This window comes from Cystoisospora suis (assembly GCF_002600585.1).
Source record: "Cystoisospora suis strain Wien I chromosome Unknown contig_5156, whole genome shotgun sequence".
In the NCBI taxonomy this organism is placed as follows: Eukaryota; Apicomplexa; class Conoidasida; order Eucoccidiorida; family Sarcocystidae; genus Cystoisospora; species Cystoisospora suis.
Window position 1 is genome coordinate 1 of NW_027157948.1, and position 16686 is coordinate 16686.

At 43.9% G+C, this 16686-nt stretch overlaps 5 protein-coding genes across 5 annotated transcripts; 2 read left to right on the forward strand and 3 right to left on the reverse strand.

Moving 5' to 3' along the window:
* Positions 1-381: 381 nt before the first annotated feature.
* CSUI_008938 (uncharacterized protein) lies at positions 382-2641 on the reverse strand. The gene has a single exon (XM_068069057.1). It carries the CDS (start codon positions 1491-1493, stop codon positions 624-626), a length of 870 nt encoding a protein of 289 aa, XP_067918962.1. The 5' UTR covers positions 1494-2641; the 3' UTR covers positions 382-623.
* A 1722-nt stretch (positions 2642-4363) lies between these two features.
* Positions 4364-8550, forward strand: CSUI_008939 (uncharacterized protein). Its single transcript, XM_068069058.1, has 2 exons — positions 4364-6434; positions 7103-8550. The coding sequence occupies exons 1-2, from the start codon at positions 5393-5395 to the stop codon at positions 8191-8193; spliced, it is 2133 nt and encodes a 710-aa protein (XP_067918963.1). The 5' UTR covers positions 4364-5392; the 3' UTR covers positions 8194-8550.
* A 1289-nt stretch (positions 8551-9839) lies between these two features.
* CSUI_008940 (nuclear movement domain-containing) lies at positions 9840-15383 on the forward strand. Its single transcript, XM_068069059.1, has 4 exons — positions 9840-11079; positions 12008-12147; positions 12658-12818; positions 13644-15383. Exons 1-4 carry the CDS (start codon positions 10013-10015, stop codon positions 13845-13847), a joined length of 1572 nt encoding a protein of 523 aa, XP_067918964.1. The 5' UTR covers positions 9840-10012; the 3' UTR covers positions 13848-15383.
* CSUI_008941 (uncharacterized protein) lies at positions 10849-12890 on the reverse strand (the record flags this gene model as incomplete). Its single annotated transcript, XM_068069060.1, has 2 exons — positions 10849-11051; positions 12872-12890. Coding segments are annotated over 2 exons (222 nt in total), but the record flags the coding sequence as incomplete, so codon positions are not given.
* Positions 15384-15446: 63 nt separating the features above from the next.
* CSUI_008942 (uncharacterized protein) lies at positions 15447-16672 on the reverse strand. Its single transcript, XM_068069061.1, has one exon. The coding sequence runs from the start codon at positions 16398-16400 to the stop codon at positions 16194-16196; it is 207 nt and encodes a 68-aa protein (XP_067918966.1). The 5' UTR covers positions 16401-16672; the 3' UTR covers positions 15447-16193.
* Between the last annotated feature and the right edge of the window lie 14 nt (positions 16673-16686).

Consider the following 16686-nt stretch of genomic DNA (forward strand, 5'->3'; position numbering starts at 1 on the left):
ATCACCACACCTCTGCATTTCCTTACCTCAGTGTATATGCCTGTACAGATATATATATATATATACGTAGATATACACGCAGACACATGTGTATATATGTATAGCTCTATACATATGTATATATATATATATACATATGTATGTATATTTACGTGGACACGTCTATGTGTAGATAGATGTATGTACAGACGACAGGATGTATTGCGGAGTCTGATCGAAGATAGACAGAAGAGCTTAGCTCGTGATATGAGCCCGTTAAAGGGGTGTGAAGACGCCTGGTGCCTGTCTATGAAGCTGTAGGTCAGCAGGAGAGAAAAAGACAGAAAAGAGGAAGAGAAAGAAGGAGTGAGAAGGAACGAAAGAAGTCTGTAAGCAGACGAGCTGTCCATGTACCCGCCTTAGCCAGAGTCGGACTGCCTCTCCCTTCCTATTGCTATACATACACATGTATATATGTATACGTACATATTCAACGTACACATAAATACCTATACATGTACAGATAGATACAGACAAAGACTGTAGACGAGAGAGAGATAGATAGAGAGAGAGAGAGGAGATTACTGAAGATTGGATTCTCATGAAAGAGCAGTACCAACTCCAAGACCTTCAGGTGTCACGAGTCACCTTTCTTCTTTCTCTCTTCCTTTCTCTTTTCTTCTTAAGCTGTCTTTCTGTCCTTCTTCTTTCTCTTTTCTTGTTCCTCTCCCCCCTTTCTTCTCTTCTTGATCTGTCTCAACTTCGTCCTCTCTCTTCTTTCTTTTCTTTACCTGACACCAAGGAATGAAATCTTGATAGAACTGGACGTCTCTGACGACCTGAAAATATTCTGAAGCGCAGGCGGCTATGACGCGACGCTCATGATGTGTAAGAGCTGAAGAGGAAGGAGAAGAGGAGGAGCGTTCTTGCCGAGACGAAGAAGAAGAAGAGGAAGAAGGATAGGGAGGGAGATCAAGGTCAGAAGGAGAAGAAGAAGAAGATGGAGAGAAGCTAGGAAGGAGAGACGAAGTGATCGATTGAAGAGAAGAAGAAGAAGAAGAGAGAAGAGAGTGCCAGAGAGAGCGACATGGGGAGAGACGGGATGGAGTGTATCTTGCAGGATTATGAGAAGATAAAGAGTTCCTGCGTGGACTTAGAAGCAAAGAGGAAGAAGAAGAAAGAAAGGGAGAAGAAAAGAGAGAAGGAGGAGGAGATGAAGAAAATAAGGTTTGTCGTAACGAGGAAGAGGATGTAAAAGAAGAAGAGGGAAGAGAAAGAGGAAGAGAGACGTCTGTCGTTGATAGGGTTCTTCTGTTTCTTTTACTTCCTCTTACTGAACTTGAGCTCTGTGTAGATTTAAAAGGTGGCAACAACAGGTGAGATAGATTTCTTTTGTCTGGCTTTTGCCGTGAAAAAGAATAAAAAGGAAAGATGTTGAGGGAAAGACTAGAAGGAGGAGGAAAGAGAAGAAGAAGAGAGAAGAAGGAAGATGCACTTTTTCTTCTTCTCTCCATCTTTCCTTTCAAATGACTCGATATCGACCTCTCTTTCTTTCTCTCTTCATTATCCCCGCCCTTCTGAAAAGAGAACAAGTTCTATCTCTATATGCAATAGCCAACGAGCTAGCCATTAATCTAAATATGTATCACTATTCATCCATGTGCCTGTCGATCGTTATCTATCTATGTATCTTCCTGTCTATACGTTGCTATCATTCATAGGTGTACATACACCCGACGACCACATCTACTTCTTCTTCGGACAGAGGTGTATGTACACCCGGAAGGATGTAGGAAAGAAGGAGTGAAGTTCTTGAATTCTCTTTCAAAACAAGATTCTTTATCTTGGTCATTTTCCTCTACACAAATGGACTCATTCAAAACGTGATCTTCTTTATTCTTCGTTTCTGCGTACCTCGAGAACTTCATCCAACACACAAGAAGAAAGCATGCATTGCTCTCTATCTCTTCTTTAGCTCTTCACACTTCTTTCTCCTCTTACTAAGACAGTAGCCTTGAAGAGAAGAACCTACTGGGAGATGCCGAAAGAAAGGAAGAAAGACGGGAAGAGAAGAGAAGAAGAAGAGTACCAAAGCAAAGACATGCAAGAAGAAAACATACATATATAGGCGGCTTTTAATTTCTCGCGAATCTCCAGTGAAGATGAAGCAGAAAAAGACGTAGGAAGAAGGAAAAGAAGAAGAAAGAGAATGAAAGGCTTCTTCCTCTCTTGATAGGCCGTCCGTCACGGATGGTGCAAAGAGAAGAAGAAGCTTAGAGAGACTTCTCTTTCTTCTTCTACCTCACGCTTTAGACTACTCGTTCAAAGCAGAATCTCCAGTGAAAGAAGTGAAAGAGAGATTTCGCTTCTCTTTCTTCTTCCTCATAGAGATAAGGAGAGATCAAGAACGGATGACTACATATCTCTTTTTCTCTCTCTCCCTTCTTTTCCTCTTCATCATGACGGCGAGGAGGCGGAGAAGAAACAAAAGGACAGAAAAAGTAAAGACAGGGCAGGGGAGATTTCTCTACAAGAAGAAAAGGGCCTTCTTTTTCGAGAGACTGTAAGGCTGTTCCATTCAGGATAGACGGAAGACTTGCACTAGATACGTCCAAGAAAGGAAGAAAGGTGAAAAGCAAGAAAGAAAGGGGAAAGGAAGGAGAGAAGGAAAGAGAGAAAAGAAAGAAAGAAGGAATGTCTTGTTCCGTGCCTGTGCATCTACTATTGAGCCTTCGCATGCATGCGTGCATGCATCTATCTGTATATATACGAAGTCCTTCTATATCCTATCCACTCGATATCTTACGCATGTCTTACATTGAGGGAGAAATTAGACAGACTCCCTCAAGCAGAATTCTCAGGTGAGACAAACTCTCCTCTCGCAGAAGGGCAGTTGAAGATAAAATTCTTCTGCAAGCCAAGCCTGCCTTTCTCTCTTCACAATGATACACACCTTCTTATCTTACAAGTAACGATCCCTTCTCGCTGATCTTATGTATGCGACATAAATTGTATCTTCGGCTCGACGAATCAATATTCTCTCTCTCTCTCATGCATGCATATACGTATGTAAACATGTGTGTATATGCATCTATATGTATGAGCACCTAGATCCCTCTCTCAGTATATGCCTAGAAAACTGAACGTCTGTATCGCGAATTGTCTGTTTATTCCTAGCTGGATTGGAGATGAATGGAACTCTAGAGATCTGTACAGAATAAACGTCTCTATACATATATCTATCCCATGCACATATAGAGAGAGTTCTCTGATACTGTGTAAAGGGTGATCTGGTCTCCTTGTTTGTCTAGTAGAAGCTGAGGAAATTTGGAAGGCTGAGAAGTGAAGGATGTTCTCGCCAGAGAAGAGAGCTTAACTATGCCTTTTGCTCTCTACCTGATCAATCTTCTCGTTTTGCGTTAGCGCTTTACTTTCAGCAGAGGAAGAAGTGAACTTTGTAGTCTTCTTTTCTCCCGTCTCTTTCTTTTGAGAGGCTCGACGCCTCAGCACAGATTCCTAGGAAGGAGAAACCATTCTTTTCCTCTTTGGTCGAGAGAATGTTTGGATGTTCTAAGCTGTAATGACTTCCACGTCTTCTTCTCCTCCTGTTTCTTCTTTTTTTTCTCTCTCTCTACAATAGATCTGTGTCCCTTTCCTTTCCCTTACTTCATATCTTCTGTCTAATAGAAATAGCAACTTTAGAGTCCTAGCACGTGCTATACGTAGTTAATCTTTCATCGTGACCACACTATTAGGAGGAGAAGAAAGAGACTGTAAAGAAAGAGGTGTTATTTCGATTATCTAAGGAGCATAGGTGTCAAAGCTATCCATACATAGATCTATACAGGGAAGCTTTCATTCTCGAGGAGTGTCTTTGAAGTAAGTCGCCCCAGAAACATCTTCAGAGAATGCCTCAGAGTGAAGTTGTAAAGAAGACGCTAGCTGTAGCCTCCTAGTCATTCGTTTGGCTTGTGGTATTCTGTGGTTGCCCATGCTGTCACATGAAGAGGAGAAAAAGTACGTTCTCGGTGTGTTACTCTCCTTGTCTTTCTTCTGTTTCTTCAGACACCTTACACAGATGTCGAGAAAGAATGCTAGAATTCCGAGTTGCTTCTCTTTTTTCTGCTCCATTTCTTTATCCTTCTTCTCTACTTCCCGTGTCCAAGCAGACAACACAGCGACAGACAGGAAGATTCAGATCGTTGATCTCCTTGTCGGTCCTCCGCAAGAAGCGTTGCGCTGATCTGATCTCGATCAAATATCTTCAAAAGTCCTTTTTTCCTACCACCCGGCCAAAAAGCAAAAAACATTGCACTTATCCACTGTTGACACTGACGAGGGAAGTTGAAGGCAAACGGGAAGATTGTATAAGTCGATCGTGAAGGTTCATGGTGATCGTGGAGGATATGTCGCTCCTCTTTTTGAAAGAAGAGCTACACGTCTGCGGTAGCAATCTTTCGCCGGTAAAGTCTTTTTCACTTAAGCTGTCTTGTTTCGGTCGAGCTGTCTTACCGCCCTGTTTGTCGGCTCCTCCTTCCTTATGAACGAAAAGGCACGTCTTCACCGGAGACGAAGAGAGTTTGCAAGAAAAAGGACGGCTATGAACCTTGAGGTGATAACTGACGGCGGTGCATACACACACTTTTGAAAGTCTTCCTGCTCCGCGGAGACACATGGGCTTTCGCTTCGATCAGATCTGTTGATATCTTCCTTCTCTGGCGTTCTAAGCTCCTGTTGTCATTCTTATCTGTTCTCTACCACGCTGTCATGTTTGGCTTTTTCATCTTGTCTTTGTCTGCCTGAGCTGGTTATCTACGTATCTATCCATCCCTCACATCTGTGTTTTTCTCTCCTCTCTTGGCGTCACTGTCGTGTTTCTCCGACTGTTGTCAGTGAAGATCGTCTTCCCACAGACATCAGCTACAAACTTGGATTCATCGTTTCTTATGTGTCTTTTTCTTTCGAGTTGGAGTCATCTCTGTGTACGGGAGAGATGTTCTTAGAAAGAAACTTCGTTTTAGTTGCAGAAAAAAGAAGAAAAACACAGGTCCATTGCGATCCCCCTGCGTCATGGCATTCGAACTGACAGTAAAGACAATCGGCGTTCCTAGGTGTCCCAAAAACCTACTTCTTCTTTAAGTGCTTTTCTCTCTTGCGTAGTTGTATTGACAGCTGCTGTCCCGTTGAAAGGCGTTGCTTGAAGAAAGACACTCCGGTTAGGGTTGCTTCTGTTCTGTCTGTGAGGCTAAACCACACAGCTCTACTTTTTGGCTCCGGCAGATTCAAAGGCAGCACCCTCAGGTGTTCTTGCTTAGAGAGAAGCTTGTGTGTGGCAGATCTAAGTGCCTCTTCTTCAAGATTCTAGGCAAGATACTTTCGTCTCTTCATAGCGCTTTGGATAGTGTAAAAAACCATGGGGGGAGATTCAGCAGATGATGCAACCACCTCGTCACCGGGTTCACTCGTCCCCGGTGGAGGAGAGTCTGGGGAGACTGGAAATCCTAAAGCTGCCGAGGAGAAAGACCAAGTTTCTGCATCTCATAAAGATGTGAAAGATAAGAATGAATCGACTTCCTCACTGACAAAGCCCTCGGGTGATGATCGGTCTCGTGTTTTGGAAGAAAATCAACAGCAAGAAGCACAAGTCACATCGGGCAAAGAAGAAAAAGAGTCTCATCATGAACCTCAAGCGGAAAGCCATGCACAACATGAGAGTGAGAAAAGACCACCACCGTCAGGTGAAGACGAGCAACAAACACATCAACAAGAAGATCATTCTCCAGCGGCTGGTATCACTCCTGAAGGGCATCCCGACGGAGGTGACCATGCCGCGAAGCCAGAGACAGCAGGTGACTCATCGTCAGGGGGTAATAACCCAGAACATTCTAGGCAGAGCTCAAGAGCGAGCTTACAGGGTCCTCAAAAACATCAACCACATCCGAAGTTGCACGGGAGAAAACCAGGCAAATCAGGAGGGGTATCTAGCCCAGCTACTAGCGGTGTTGCTACCGGTCCACAACAGCATCAGCATCACCCTCCTACGTTACAAAGGCGGGTTTCACAAAGTCGATTGTCCCAGCGTACATGCCGGATTCTTTTAGATCGACATCGAGATAAGATTCTCGACTTACTAGTCGGAGGCACAGAAGAAGGAAAGAAACTGTTAGAACGCCTAGTTGTCACTGCCTTGTGCAGCACACTCCGCCCACCTGAAGATGTATCACCTACCATCAGTCCTCGAGGGGGAGGTAGCAACTCCTCAATTCAACATGCCATTCCGGCAAGCGGAGCATCTCGGGGGTCTACAAATGTCTCATCAAAAGCAAACAATCGAAAAACGAAATCAGGTAGCATGGCAGCTGAGGCCAGTGAACGGCAATACGCACTCTTGAAAAGGTTTCTCAGGAATCATGGCTCTCCACTCATGGCGGCTGTCTTCTCAAAGCTTTTGAAAGGTAAGAAAAACCGTTCTATTCACCTCTTACTTGTTTTTCATTCACTGTAAAAGAAATTAGAATCACCTGGGTCACCTGAGTGCGAAGAACTAGTCTCTCATAGGATGACCAGATGCTTAATGGAGTTCGACGATGAGTTTATCTGCGACGGCGACAGATTTTGAAGTGTCTACGTTGTTCCAAGAGACTGCTGTCTAAATGATTCCTTCTCCCCCTTTGGGATTAATTAGGGAGACCGTGCATCTCTTTTTTCGTTTGTCGGAACTGAAGCCGCTGACTCGAGACCTCTTTTCCCAATGCTCCGGTCCGTTTCGATTGCAAGCTTTCCGTGCTCTTCGAGGTAGATATCTTTTCTATAGGGTTTCGCGGGCTCGTACATCCTAGTGACACCACTACAAATTGGTCGCCTCAGCTTCTTTGCGGCGAGGTCTCAGGGGTCTTTAAAGAAGCTGAAGTGTTTTCGGTATGTAGAATGTTCTCCCAAGATGGCTTGTTAATTTGAGCGTACTCTCTCTCTTACGTGCATCTCGCCACACAAGAACTTCAAGCTAAGACACCATCTCGTGTTAAGCCGTGTCAAAGTTTTCTGAGAAGCGGCTGGGTAAGAAGATTTCTTGATCATCGCCTGGGGTTTGATACTTCTGTTATGTGTGTTTTCTTCTCTTCAGAAAAGAAAGAATGCCCTGGTGAAGGGAATGAAGAGGAAGGGATGCAGATATTCGCCGCGTGTGTATGTGATGGATTAGGAGCGTCCCCTCCAAGTCGTGTCAGAGGACTGGCCGATCTGATAGCTAAAACTATCCGTGCGCTGTGTGAGGAGAGCAAGTTTCAGGGAGATACTTCTCACGCTCAAGAGGGGAGTTCTTTAGATCAAGAAAAAGGCGATTCTCTCCACGAGAAGAAAACTGCAAAGGAAGACCAATCAACCCAAGACAACTCGCACAACAACCCTAATGAAGGATCTCTCCTCGGGCCAGCGGCTGAGAATCCGACGCCAGAAGGGGCTACCTCTTCTCAATCGACTACGGAGTTTAAAAGTGTCAAAGAAATTCTTGAACAACACAAACAGAAGGATCTGTTACGTCGACAAAGTGCGAGTTTCTCTCGGACAAACACAAAAGTGTCGCCCGAGGCTGTCCCGGCAGCTGCGACGCCGCTTCAGCATAGTAATACTGCTCCGTTGATAAGCAAAGGAAAGGAAGGTGTTCGAAGTGGAAAGATTCCTAAGAATGATAGCGGGGAAAAAGAAAAAGAAACAACACAAAGTCAGACTATAAACACAGCTAGTCTCCCTCATCCTGATGAAAAGCATGAGACGGAAAGCTTTGGTATCCGCCTTCTTGGCGAGGCACTTAGATACGCGGTATGTGAAGCAGCCCCAGGAGATGAGATTGAGCAAGTCTGCAAAGACGTTTGCGATCTCGTCCCTAGTGTCCTGACACACGTCATAAAGATAGAACTTCAAAAGCAAGCTCAAGAAACCAAATCAACGCACGGCTCTTCGGCGGCCGCTGCTACACACCACCATCGGCCAGCCTCTGGTAGTAGCAGTAGTAGCACAAGTCACACCGGCGGAGGAACAACAGCAGGGAGCGCAGGACAAGCTCATCCCGGCGGGCATGGACATCAGACTCATGGGCATCACTTTGTGAAGTCTCGTCAAAGTTCTACTCCTGGAAACGAACATGCGACAACGACGAAAGGAGGTGTCTCGCATGGTCAGGGCGCCCGTGTGGTTCATGCCAAAGCACAGAAGTGAAATAAAGAGCAAGCTTGAAAAGAGAAAGGCAAGAAGGGTGAATGAAACGCTTCAGCAGGTAATTGTTAGAAGAAGGATTGACAGGTTCTCTCTTTCCTAGCTCACGAACCACTCGTTTGACTCCATTCTTGGCTGTTGTGTGGAAATACGAGCTGCTCCCAATCTCTCGTGATAGGATTAAGTGGCCCTCTCCTTGTTAAGATGATTGGAAATTTTCATTCTCCCTTTGTCTTTCGTGTTTTAGAAATGACTTCGAGGTATCTTGTCTTGTGTGAGTCGTCGGGAAGGAGGTTTGGTTGTTGCCGACAAACTCTGAAGAAAGTAGTAGCTTCACAGTTCTTTAGAAATCTTTCTGCCAGGAGCTCCTCTCTAATTCTTCACTGTGCTCTCTTTGGGAGAGCGAGGGAAGGTGTCTTTTAGGGGCTACCGACATGAACGGTTGCCACCTGAAGGTAAAGAGAACTCACTAAGAAAAGCGCCGTTCTAGCTCTAGTGGTTGACAATTAGCTCGGTCAGCGCATGTTTTCCCAAGGGACAACAAAGAGAATCACTAGGAGGAGAGCGGGCCATTCGTTTGGCTTTGCCCGGGCATGTTAGAAACTTAGGTAGCGGTAGCGGCATGAGAGGACTCGTAAGAATGGTTAGGTGTGTCTCGACTAGGAGCATCTGCAAGAGAGTGGTGGTGACCTGACGAATCAGTCTTTTGCGGTTGCCACGAAGCACAAACAACTTCCTTAAGTTAACATGGAAACTGTCAGTGCTTTCGGGCAGATCCACTATGCTTCATTGTTTGTCCTGCTATCAGGACAAGGCTTGTTCACAATGGTCGTGTGTCTTCGCAAGAACGAGTTTGTCGACCTTGTAGAGCCAACAAGCCATGTTGCAGCTCTTCTCTTCTTTGCATTCAGTTGTTGTCTCAGGCTCATCGTTTGTGCCGTTCTGACATAGACACAAGACCTATACCAATATTATGCATATAGTATCCTGCCTCTCTCTCCTTCCATCCTCATCCATTGTCCCTGTCTCGGCCACACCGCGACGATACGAGGCGCCGCTGCCGCTGCTACTGGTGTGACTTGGTCTCTACTAAACAAGCAAGGCTATTTCTAGGCACCTTTATGTAACAGCGTAGTGACTGTGCAGACACCGCAGCTTTTCGGTTAGCTTGTATCCAGTTGTTGTCCGGACCGAAAGATTTCACCCGTCAGAAAGCCGTCGGCAAGAGCACGAACACACCCAAACAATGCACTTTCTTCAATCAGCCGCTGAAGAAGTCCTTCTGCTGTACAGCAGCCGGCAAACTAGACACGCCTAGCTAGTTAACTCCGATGCGGTACAATAACCTATCCAAGGTGGCGGTGTATAAACACGAATACGGATGCTGTAGAATTATTGTGAGGGCGGAAAGTCCTTCTCCCCTTTTGGTTTCCCTCGACACCCTTCGTTGCATATCTACAAAATTCTTTCTTTCTTTTTTGATTTCTTCGCTTCTATATCTTCAGATGGAAAGAACGTATAAACTTATCATGATGAGTCGTGGCCTTCGTAAAGCGGGCGCCGCTGCTGCCAATGCTGAAGTGTGCGTGCGCGTACGAGGTGTGTCTTTCTCTCCCCGCCGCGGGGGACGAAGGAAGAATAGATTTCTCCTTCTTTCTTCTCTCAATCTTTCTCTCCCCTTCCACTACTTCTCATCTTACGAATTCACGTAATCCATCTTAGGTCCCATCTTGTTTCTCTCGTCTTCTCTGTGAAACCTTCTCTCAGTCGTGCGATAAGATAAAGGAGAGCTCCCTTTCCCTACCTGTTTTCTTCCCTATTCATGCATGCAGCAATCCGACTCAACTTCACGCGCGACCACGCACATCTTCCTTCTTTTCTCTCTATCTCTCTCTCGCTCTATCTCTCCCTCTCCATCAAACAACTCTCCTCTAACTTAACCAAGACCATCACTTTCTTTGGAACACACGAGTCAGAAAGATTTTCCCTCGCCTCTATCCGTCACATCCATCCCATCGACCACCACTCAAAACGAGATTTTTCCCCTCTTTCTCTTCTTTCAGTTGACCGACTGACTCTTTTCTCTTTCTCTTCTTTTTCGTCTTTCTCTGTCATCTTTTCCTGTTCCTTCTTCCCGGGTCTCTACTCCTTTGATTCTTTCCTCTTTCTCCTTTTTCTCCATTCTTTCTCCTCTTCATTTTCACCTTGGATTTCTTGTTTTACTCTCATCGTCCTTTCTCTCAGAGCCACCATGTCTTCACCGACTCCTTTAGAAGAAGCGATGAGCGATCCTCGCTTCGATGGTCTCTTTACGACGATCGCTCAGCAAGCAGGAGGTATCGATGGTCTCTTCGGTTACTTCTTCGGCTTCCTCCAAAGAAAAACGGACTTCTATTCCGTTGATAAATCGGATTGTCGAGGGATCATGGATAAAGTCTTTGAAGAAGGCTGGCGCCGAGCTCAGCAACAGAAAGAACTTGAACGAAAGAAACAAAGGGAAAGAGAAGCTGAAGCCGCAGAAAAGAAGAAGAAAGAGCAAAGAGAAATGAAAACGCAAAAGACCTCTTCCTCTTCTTCCACTGTCACTACACCCGCTGCGAGTGCGATCGGAGTTAATAAGATAGAAGAATTAACTGAAGAAGAAGAGAGAATGTACAGTCATCGAGACGCAGGCACAGCCGCATGTCCATCTTCTTCTTCTACCAGTACCCCCGCGGGAGGTTCGGCTTCTTCCTCTGCTTCTACCTCAGGTACTTCTTCGTCTTCTTCTAAAGGAGAGAAGAAAAAGAAAAGTAAGAAAGACGGAGAACAAGGAGAAGAGGACGATGACGAGGAGGAGGAAGAAGATGAACAACTACCACCTGAAGGCAATGGAGGCAAAACAGACAAGTATGAAAAGCCACACCTTCTCTCTCTTCATGTAAATCTCTTTCACGAGTGTCTTCCTTCTTCTTCCTGGTCTCTCGTTTCTCATTTAGTGAGGACCTAGATATCCATAGAAAGATCTTCACAATAGAGCAATGAAGGTTCTTGTGCTCTCCTTCTGCTTACAAACGCTTGCTTCTGTCTCACTCTTTCTTTCTTTCTTACTCTTTCTCTTTCGCTCTTTCTTTCTTTCATTTCCCGTATTGTACGTGTCTCTGTTTTGTGCTTTCTTTCAACGTTTTGGACTTCCTAGCAGCAGACGATATAGATATAGAGATATCTATATAGATAGATCTATATCTATGTCTGTTGATCTATCTCTATGTGTGATCTTTATGTCTGGTACCTATGTCAACTGGCAGGTACGAGGAGAGGGGTAGAGGATCTCCATGACCGCTCTCTAGTTTGTTCGCCTCACGTGTACATACACTCCCTCTCATTCTAGGAATTTCTCTTAATCTGTTGGGCGGCGGTGCTTCCTATCTAAGCCGACCATAGCGCTCCACATGTAGGCATACACATATGTCTCTTCTTCTACATGTCTATTTCTTTGATCTTTTCTATCTCTCTTTCTTTCCTTCTCTTTTTGTATAGATACTTGAGGGTAGATACCAATATCTCAGAAGAAGTACGCATCTATCGCCTTCACCTCTTAGTGATCTCTCATATACATTCTATCTGTCTATTTAAATCTATACCTTTATCATCTCTCTTTATACAACCTAAAGAGCCTGTAGCTTCTGTCTTCTATCCCTTCACTCTATATTTTCTCATTCCTTAAGAAAGAAAAGATAAGCTATTTCTTTCGGAAAGCCTTTCTCTCTTCTTTCTCTCTTATCGCTGATCTTCTCTCTCTTGTTCTTTCTCTCTCTGTCTGCCTGCTTGGGTGTAGATACACCTGGACTCAGACGTTAGGGACAGTTGACGTGTACGTTCACGTCCCTCCTGGCACGAAGGCTTCTCAGTGTGACGTCAAAATAGCAGCCCAAACTCTGCGCGTCGGATTGAAAGGACAAAATACACCTGCCATGGGTACATCAAAAAAGTAAAACACTTCTATCTCTCTCTATCTTATCGTTAATTTATCTATCTATCTCTCTATCTATCTTTGATCTATGCATTTGCCCTTAGTCTATCTATCTTCAGTCTTTGTGTCTTCAGTCTGTCTATCCCTATGCCACTTTTATGTGAATATCGATCGACGCACCTTGTAGGTTTCCTCTTTCTTTCTTTCTTTCTTTATCTTATTTCATGTGATGTGCCTTTCCCCTTCGATAGGTAGGTAGGAAAGGGGCCGACCTGTAGTCTCTCTCACCTATCTAGGCCTTCGATGGCTTATGATGTGTCTCTCCCATGTAGTAGACAGCAAACATAGAGATACCTCTTCTCTCTCTCTCTCTTTCTTTCCTTCTCTCCCTCCCTCCTTCGCCTTTCACTTCTTTCTATCTCTCTCTTTTCTCCGTTCTTTCTTATCTCTTTGTTTCTTTCTCTCTCTCTCTCTTATCTTGTCTCTTTCTTCTTTCTTTCTCCAATCTGTATTAGATGGGAAGCTTCACATGAGAGTAAAGGCAGATGACTGCATGTGGACGTTGGAGGATAACCGAGTAATTCACGTGAATCTAGAGAAAGTCGATCAAATGAGGTGGTGGTCTTGCGTCATCCAGGGAGATCCAGAAATCGACACGAAAAAGATCGTACCGGAGGTATGCTTGCATGGGAGGTGTACAGACACCTGAATCAAAACACGTATGCACACCTGAATTAGCGAGAGTCAACTGAACAAAAGAAAGAGAGAAGGAACGAGCCAAGAAAGGAAGCGATACAAGAAAGAATGAAAGAGATGAAGAGGAGAAGAAGAATATCCTTCTCTGTGGCTGTAGTGTATTTCATGGAGAAAGCAAGAGAGAAAGGTTTCTAGGCCCCTGCAATAGAGTAAATGACCTTTCTTTCTTTCTTTCATTCGTTCACTCCTTCTTCTCTTTCCTTTCTTCAAGTAGATACTTCTTTCCTCCTCATCTAACTTGAACTAGAGCCTCTGTAGCAATCTATCTGTATACATATATGTGTATATGTGTTTATGTACCGAGGTGTCTAACCAAATGCCACTATGGACGGATATATACATATATACAAATTCAGACACGAATCTATCAATACACATATCTGTATAGATGGTGCGTATACATTGAGGGTATATATACAGGAGGGCTGCCTTGAGCTCTCTACGACTGGAGTGTACGTACACCAGCCGTCTTCATCTATTCACCTCAGGGAGACTCAAAGCGTACACGTTACCAAGGTCTTCTTCTTCTACTTTCGTTTATTTTCCTTCTGCATGCGGGAAGACCGCGCTTCATATCATTTCTTCTCTATCTAGATATCAATCTATGTAACTCTCTCCAGTCTATTCATCTGTCTATCTACCTATCTATCTTCTTTTCACGAAAGACTTCTCATTGTCTTCCGTTGTTTCTTTCTCTCTCATCTCTTTCCTCTATTTTCTCCTCTCCTCCTTTCTCTGTGGGCAGAATTCGAAGTTGAGCGATTTGGATGCGGAGACGCGATCGACGGTGGAGAAGATGATGTACGACCAAAGACAAAAGGCGGCGGGTCTCCCCACGAGTGATCAACAGAAGCAAGCGGAGTTACTCGAAAGATTTAAGAAGCAACACCCAGAAATGGACTTCTCAAAAGCTAAGATCAACTGGGGAAACTCTGGATGGGGCGGCTAGCTAACTAGCTACCCAGCTAGCTAAACAACAAAGAAAAAGGAAGACGATGGTTCAAAGGTCTATATTCAAAAAGATGGAGAGAGAGGGAGAATAGAGAGATAGATAGATAGAGAGATAAAGGAGAGATCGGCAGTTGAGAGATAGTGGATGGGTCGACAGAAAAGACGAAAGAAAGAGAAGAATAAGAGGGGAACAACAAGAAGAAGAAAGAGAGAAGGAAAGAAAAAGAAGATTAGACAGATGCTGGTTGGTGTCTTACATGTATCTGGGTGGAGGCATGCATGACCTGTCGATGGGGCTAGCTAGCTAGCTACCTACCTGTCTATCTATCTAGCTCGATGAAAAGAGTGTCCTGTTTCCATCTTTTTTACTGCATGCGTGTCTACTACTACTACTGTTGCTGAAATCCCTACGAGCAAGATGACCTACTACTGGAAGTCTCCAGGCGTAGGCACCGCAACCCTCCTCACAAGTCATAAGGCTGTTCCTGCTGCCCTGCTGACTATATATGTCTCTCTATATATCTAACTATCTATATGTATAGATCTTATCTATCTATCCATCTATCTATATCTCATTGCTGATAGGATTGAAGACAGAGGAGAGAAGAAGGAGATGCGAGACACCCGTGCGACGTAGAGAGAGACACGCATCAAGCCTGACCTCGTCGCGACTTGAATCTAAAGACACATACAAGAGATATACGATCATAGACGCTTCTCTTCTACATATATTATGGATATAGAGATATATATGTATATCTTTATCTTTCTCTCTACTTTCTGTCTGTCCTTGTACATACCATCATACACATCATATACAGGTGTACACACATATATATATACATTTATTTGTACTATGTATGTTTAGGTATATATGACGTAACTAATCTGCATAGGTGTATATATATCTATCTATCTTTATTCTATCTATCTATATGTGCTTCCTTTCCTCTTCCTCTTGCCGTGGTTTTTCCCCTTTCTTTCTTCGGTCCCTCTTAGGTGGTCCTTTTCTCTTTCTTTCTTTCTTTTTCATTCTCAACAAGGTGAGAGAAGAACAAAAGAGATAGATCGATCTCGCTTCCGCTTTCTACTTATCTCTCTCTCTCTTCTCTTCTCTCCCCCTTTCCTCATTTCTCTTCTTTTCTTCTCATTTTCCCGTATTAAAAGACTTCGCGATGTTTTCTTTCACACACATTCCCGCCGTGGAACCCCGTTAATTCTCTTTGACCTTGCGTTGTGAAACAGTGAAAGAAAAAAGAAAAGACTTCCTAGGAAGACTTCTCGAAGAAGAAGAATGAGACAGGAAGAGGAGTCATCATAGCAGTAGTAGTAGTAGTGAAAGCCATACTACAAGTAGAAGTATTAGTAGTATTAGTTAGAGTCGTAGTCACCCTACTGCTAAAGAGGATAGCCATACATACATACACACACACATGGTTGAATCTGTCGCCATCTACAGAGAGAAGAGATGGCTTTATACACATGCGTCTGTAGATTCACATCAACACGACAAAGAGATCCCGACTCATTCCCCACCCCCTCTCTCCATCTATATATATATATATATGTATGTGTATATATATATATATATGTGTATGTATGGATGACTTAGTATGTGTGGGTTTGTTGTACCTTTCGATCAACCGCCGATCAGGAAGGAAAGAAAGAGAGAAAAAGGACAAGATATTTACTTGCACCCCTTCCTACCGCGCAAAGATGTTACTCTTGTCTGTTCTTCTTTCATCTCTCTCTGTCTCTGTCTCTCTTTTCTGGGATTTTCTTTACGATGCATACGACTCTCTACCTTTTCTCCTACTACTAATTGAAGTGTGGCATGTCTTTCTTTCCTTCATTGCACCCCCCGTCAAAAGGAATTGAGAGATTTTCTCACCTCTCTCTCATCTCTTTCTTATCTCCTCTCTCTTATCTCTCCCCTACCTATTTCGGTCTTTCTTTCTCTGTGATCTTGCCATGAGAGAGAGGAAGTAACAGCTGTAGGAGTAGGAGTAGTAGCGACAAACTACTTCAGTCACCTCACGTACTCCTCCTATCCGTTGGAGGGGTTATGAAGACATCGCCTACTTGCACTTCTACCGATTTACAGATATAGACACATACATATACATGTATCTACATATATATGTATACATATATACATACATATCTAAAGACATCGACGGATAGTCAAGAGACACATGATAAGAGATAGACGAAAAGGGCGAAGGAGAGAAGCATGCCATCGGGAGTTTACCTATCTACCTCTCTCCTGAATCTCTCTACTATCATATATCTATCTATCTATGTATCTATCTATATCTCAGTCATGTATCTATCTTTGATTTGTTTACGTTCCTTTCTTAAGATGGCTATCATCGGAGTAAATAGATGGGTAGGAACAAAGACACACACGGGCGCCGATCTTAGGAGAAGGAGGAGGAGCAATCCAAAAGGAAAGAAAAAGAAGAGAAACAGACAGAGTGGCAACTACTACCTCTACTACTACTACTACTACAGCTACGACTCCTACTTGGATTCCCCCTCTTATCTTCATCTTGTCTTTTCGTTTTCTTGATCGACTGGAGGTGCATGCAGTCTCAAAGAAAAAAGGACCTATGAAGGAATCCACAGCATTACGAGGAAGGTTGTTCACCTACCTATCTATCTTTGATCTACCTATCACTCGTCTATCTATTTATATACCTCTCTTTAATCTGTCTCTCTACCTCCCGTCTGTCTATGCTTGCCAGTTGTCTGCATCGACATATGTGCATGCGGATGTCTCTATCTCTTTCTGAGTTTCTTAGTAGTAGTAGTAGTAGAAGACAGTTGTTTTGCCA

What these genes read in the sequence shown, in the direction of transcription:
- CSUI_008939 (XM_068069058.1), top strand. Translation starts at nt 5,393, where the DNA reads ATGGGGGGAGATTCAGCAGATGATGCAACCACCTCGTCACCGGGTTCA. An exon ending in CTTCTCAAAGCTTTTGAAAG is followed by an intron (nt 6,435 to 7,102) that starts GTAAGAAAAACC and finishes TCTTCTCTTCAG; the next exon opens with AAAAGAAAGAATGCCCTGGT.
- CSUI_008938 (XM_068069057.1), bottom strand. Translation starts at nt 1,493, where the DNA reads ATGGAGAGAAGAAGAAAAAGTGCATCTTCCTTCTTCTCTCTTCTTCTT.
- CSUI_008940 (XM_068069059.1), top strand. Translation starts at nt 10,013, where the DNA reads ATGCATGCAGCAATCCGACTCAACTTCACGCGCGACCACGCACATCTT. An exon ending in ACAAAATACACCTGCCATGG is followed by an intron (nt 12,148 to 12,657) that starts GTACATCAAAAA and finishes AATCTGTATTAG; the next exon opens with ATGGGAAGCTTCACATGAGA. An exon ending in CGAAAAAGATCGTACCGGAG is followed by an intron (nt 12,819 to 13,643) that starts GTATGCTTGCAT and finishes CTCTGTGGGCAG; the next exon opens with AATTCGAAGTTGAGCGATTT.
- CSUI_008942 (XM_068069061.1), bottom strand. Translation starts at nt 16,400, where the DNA reads ATGAAGATAAGAGGGGGAATCCAAGTAGGAGTCGTAGCTGTAGTAGTA.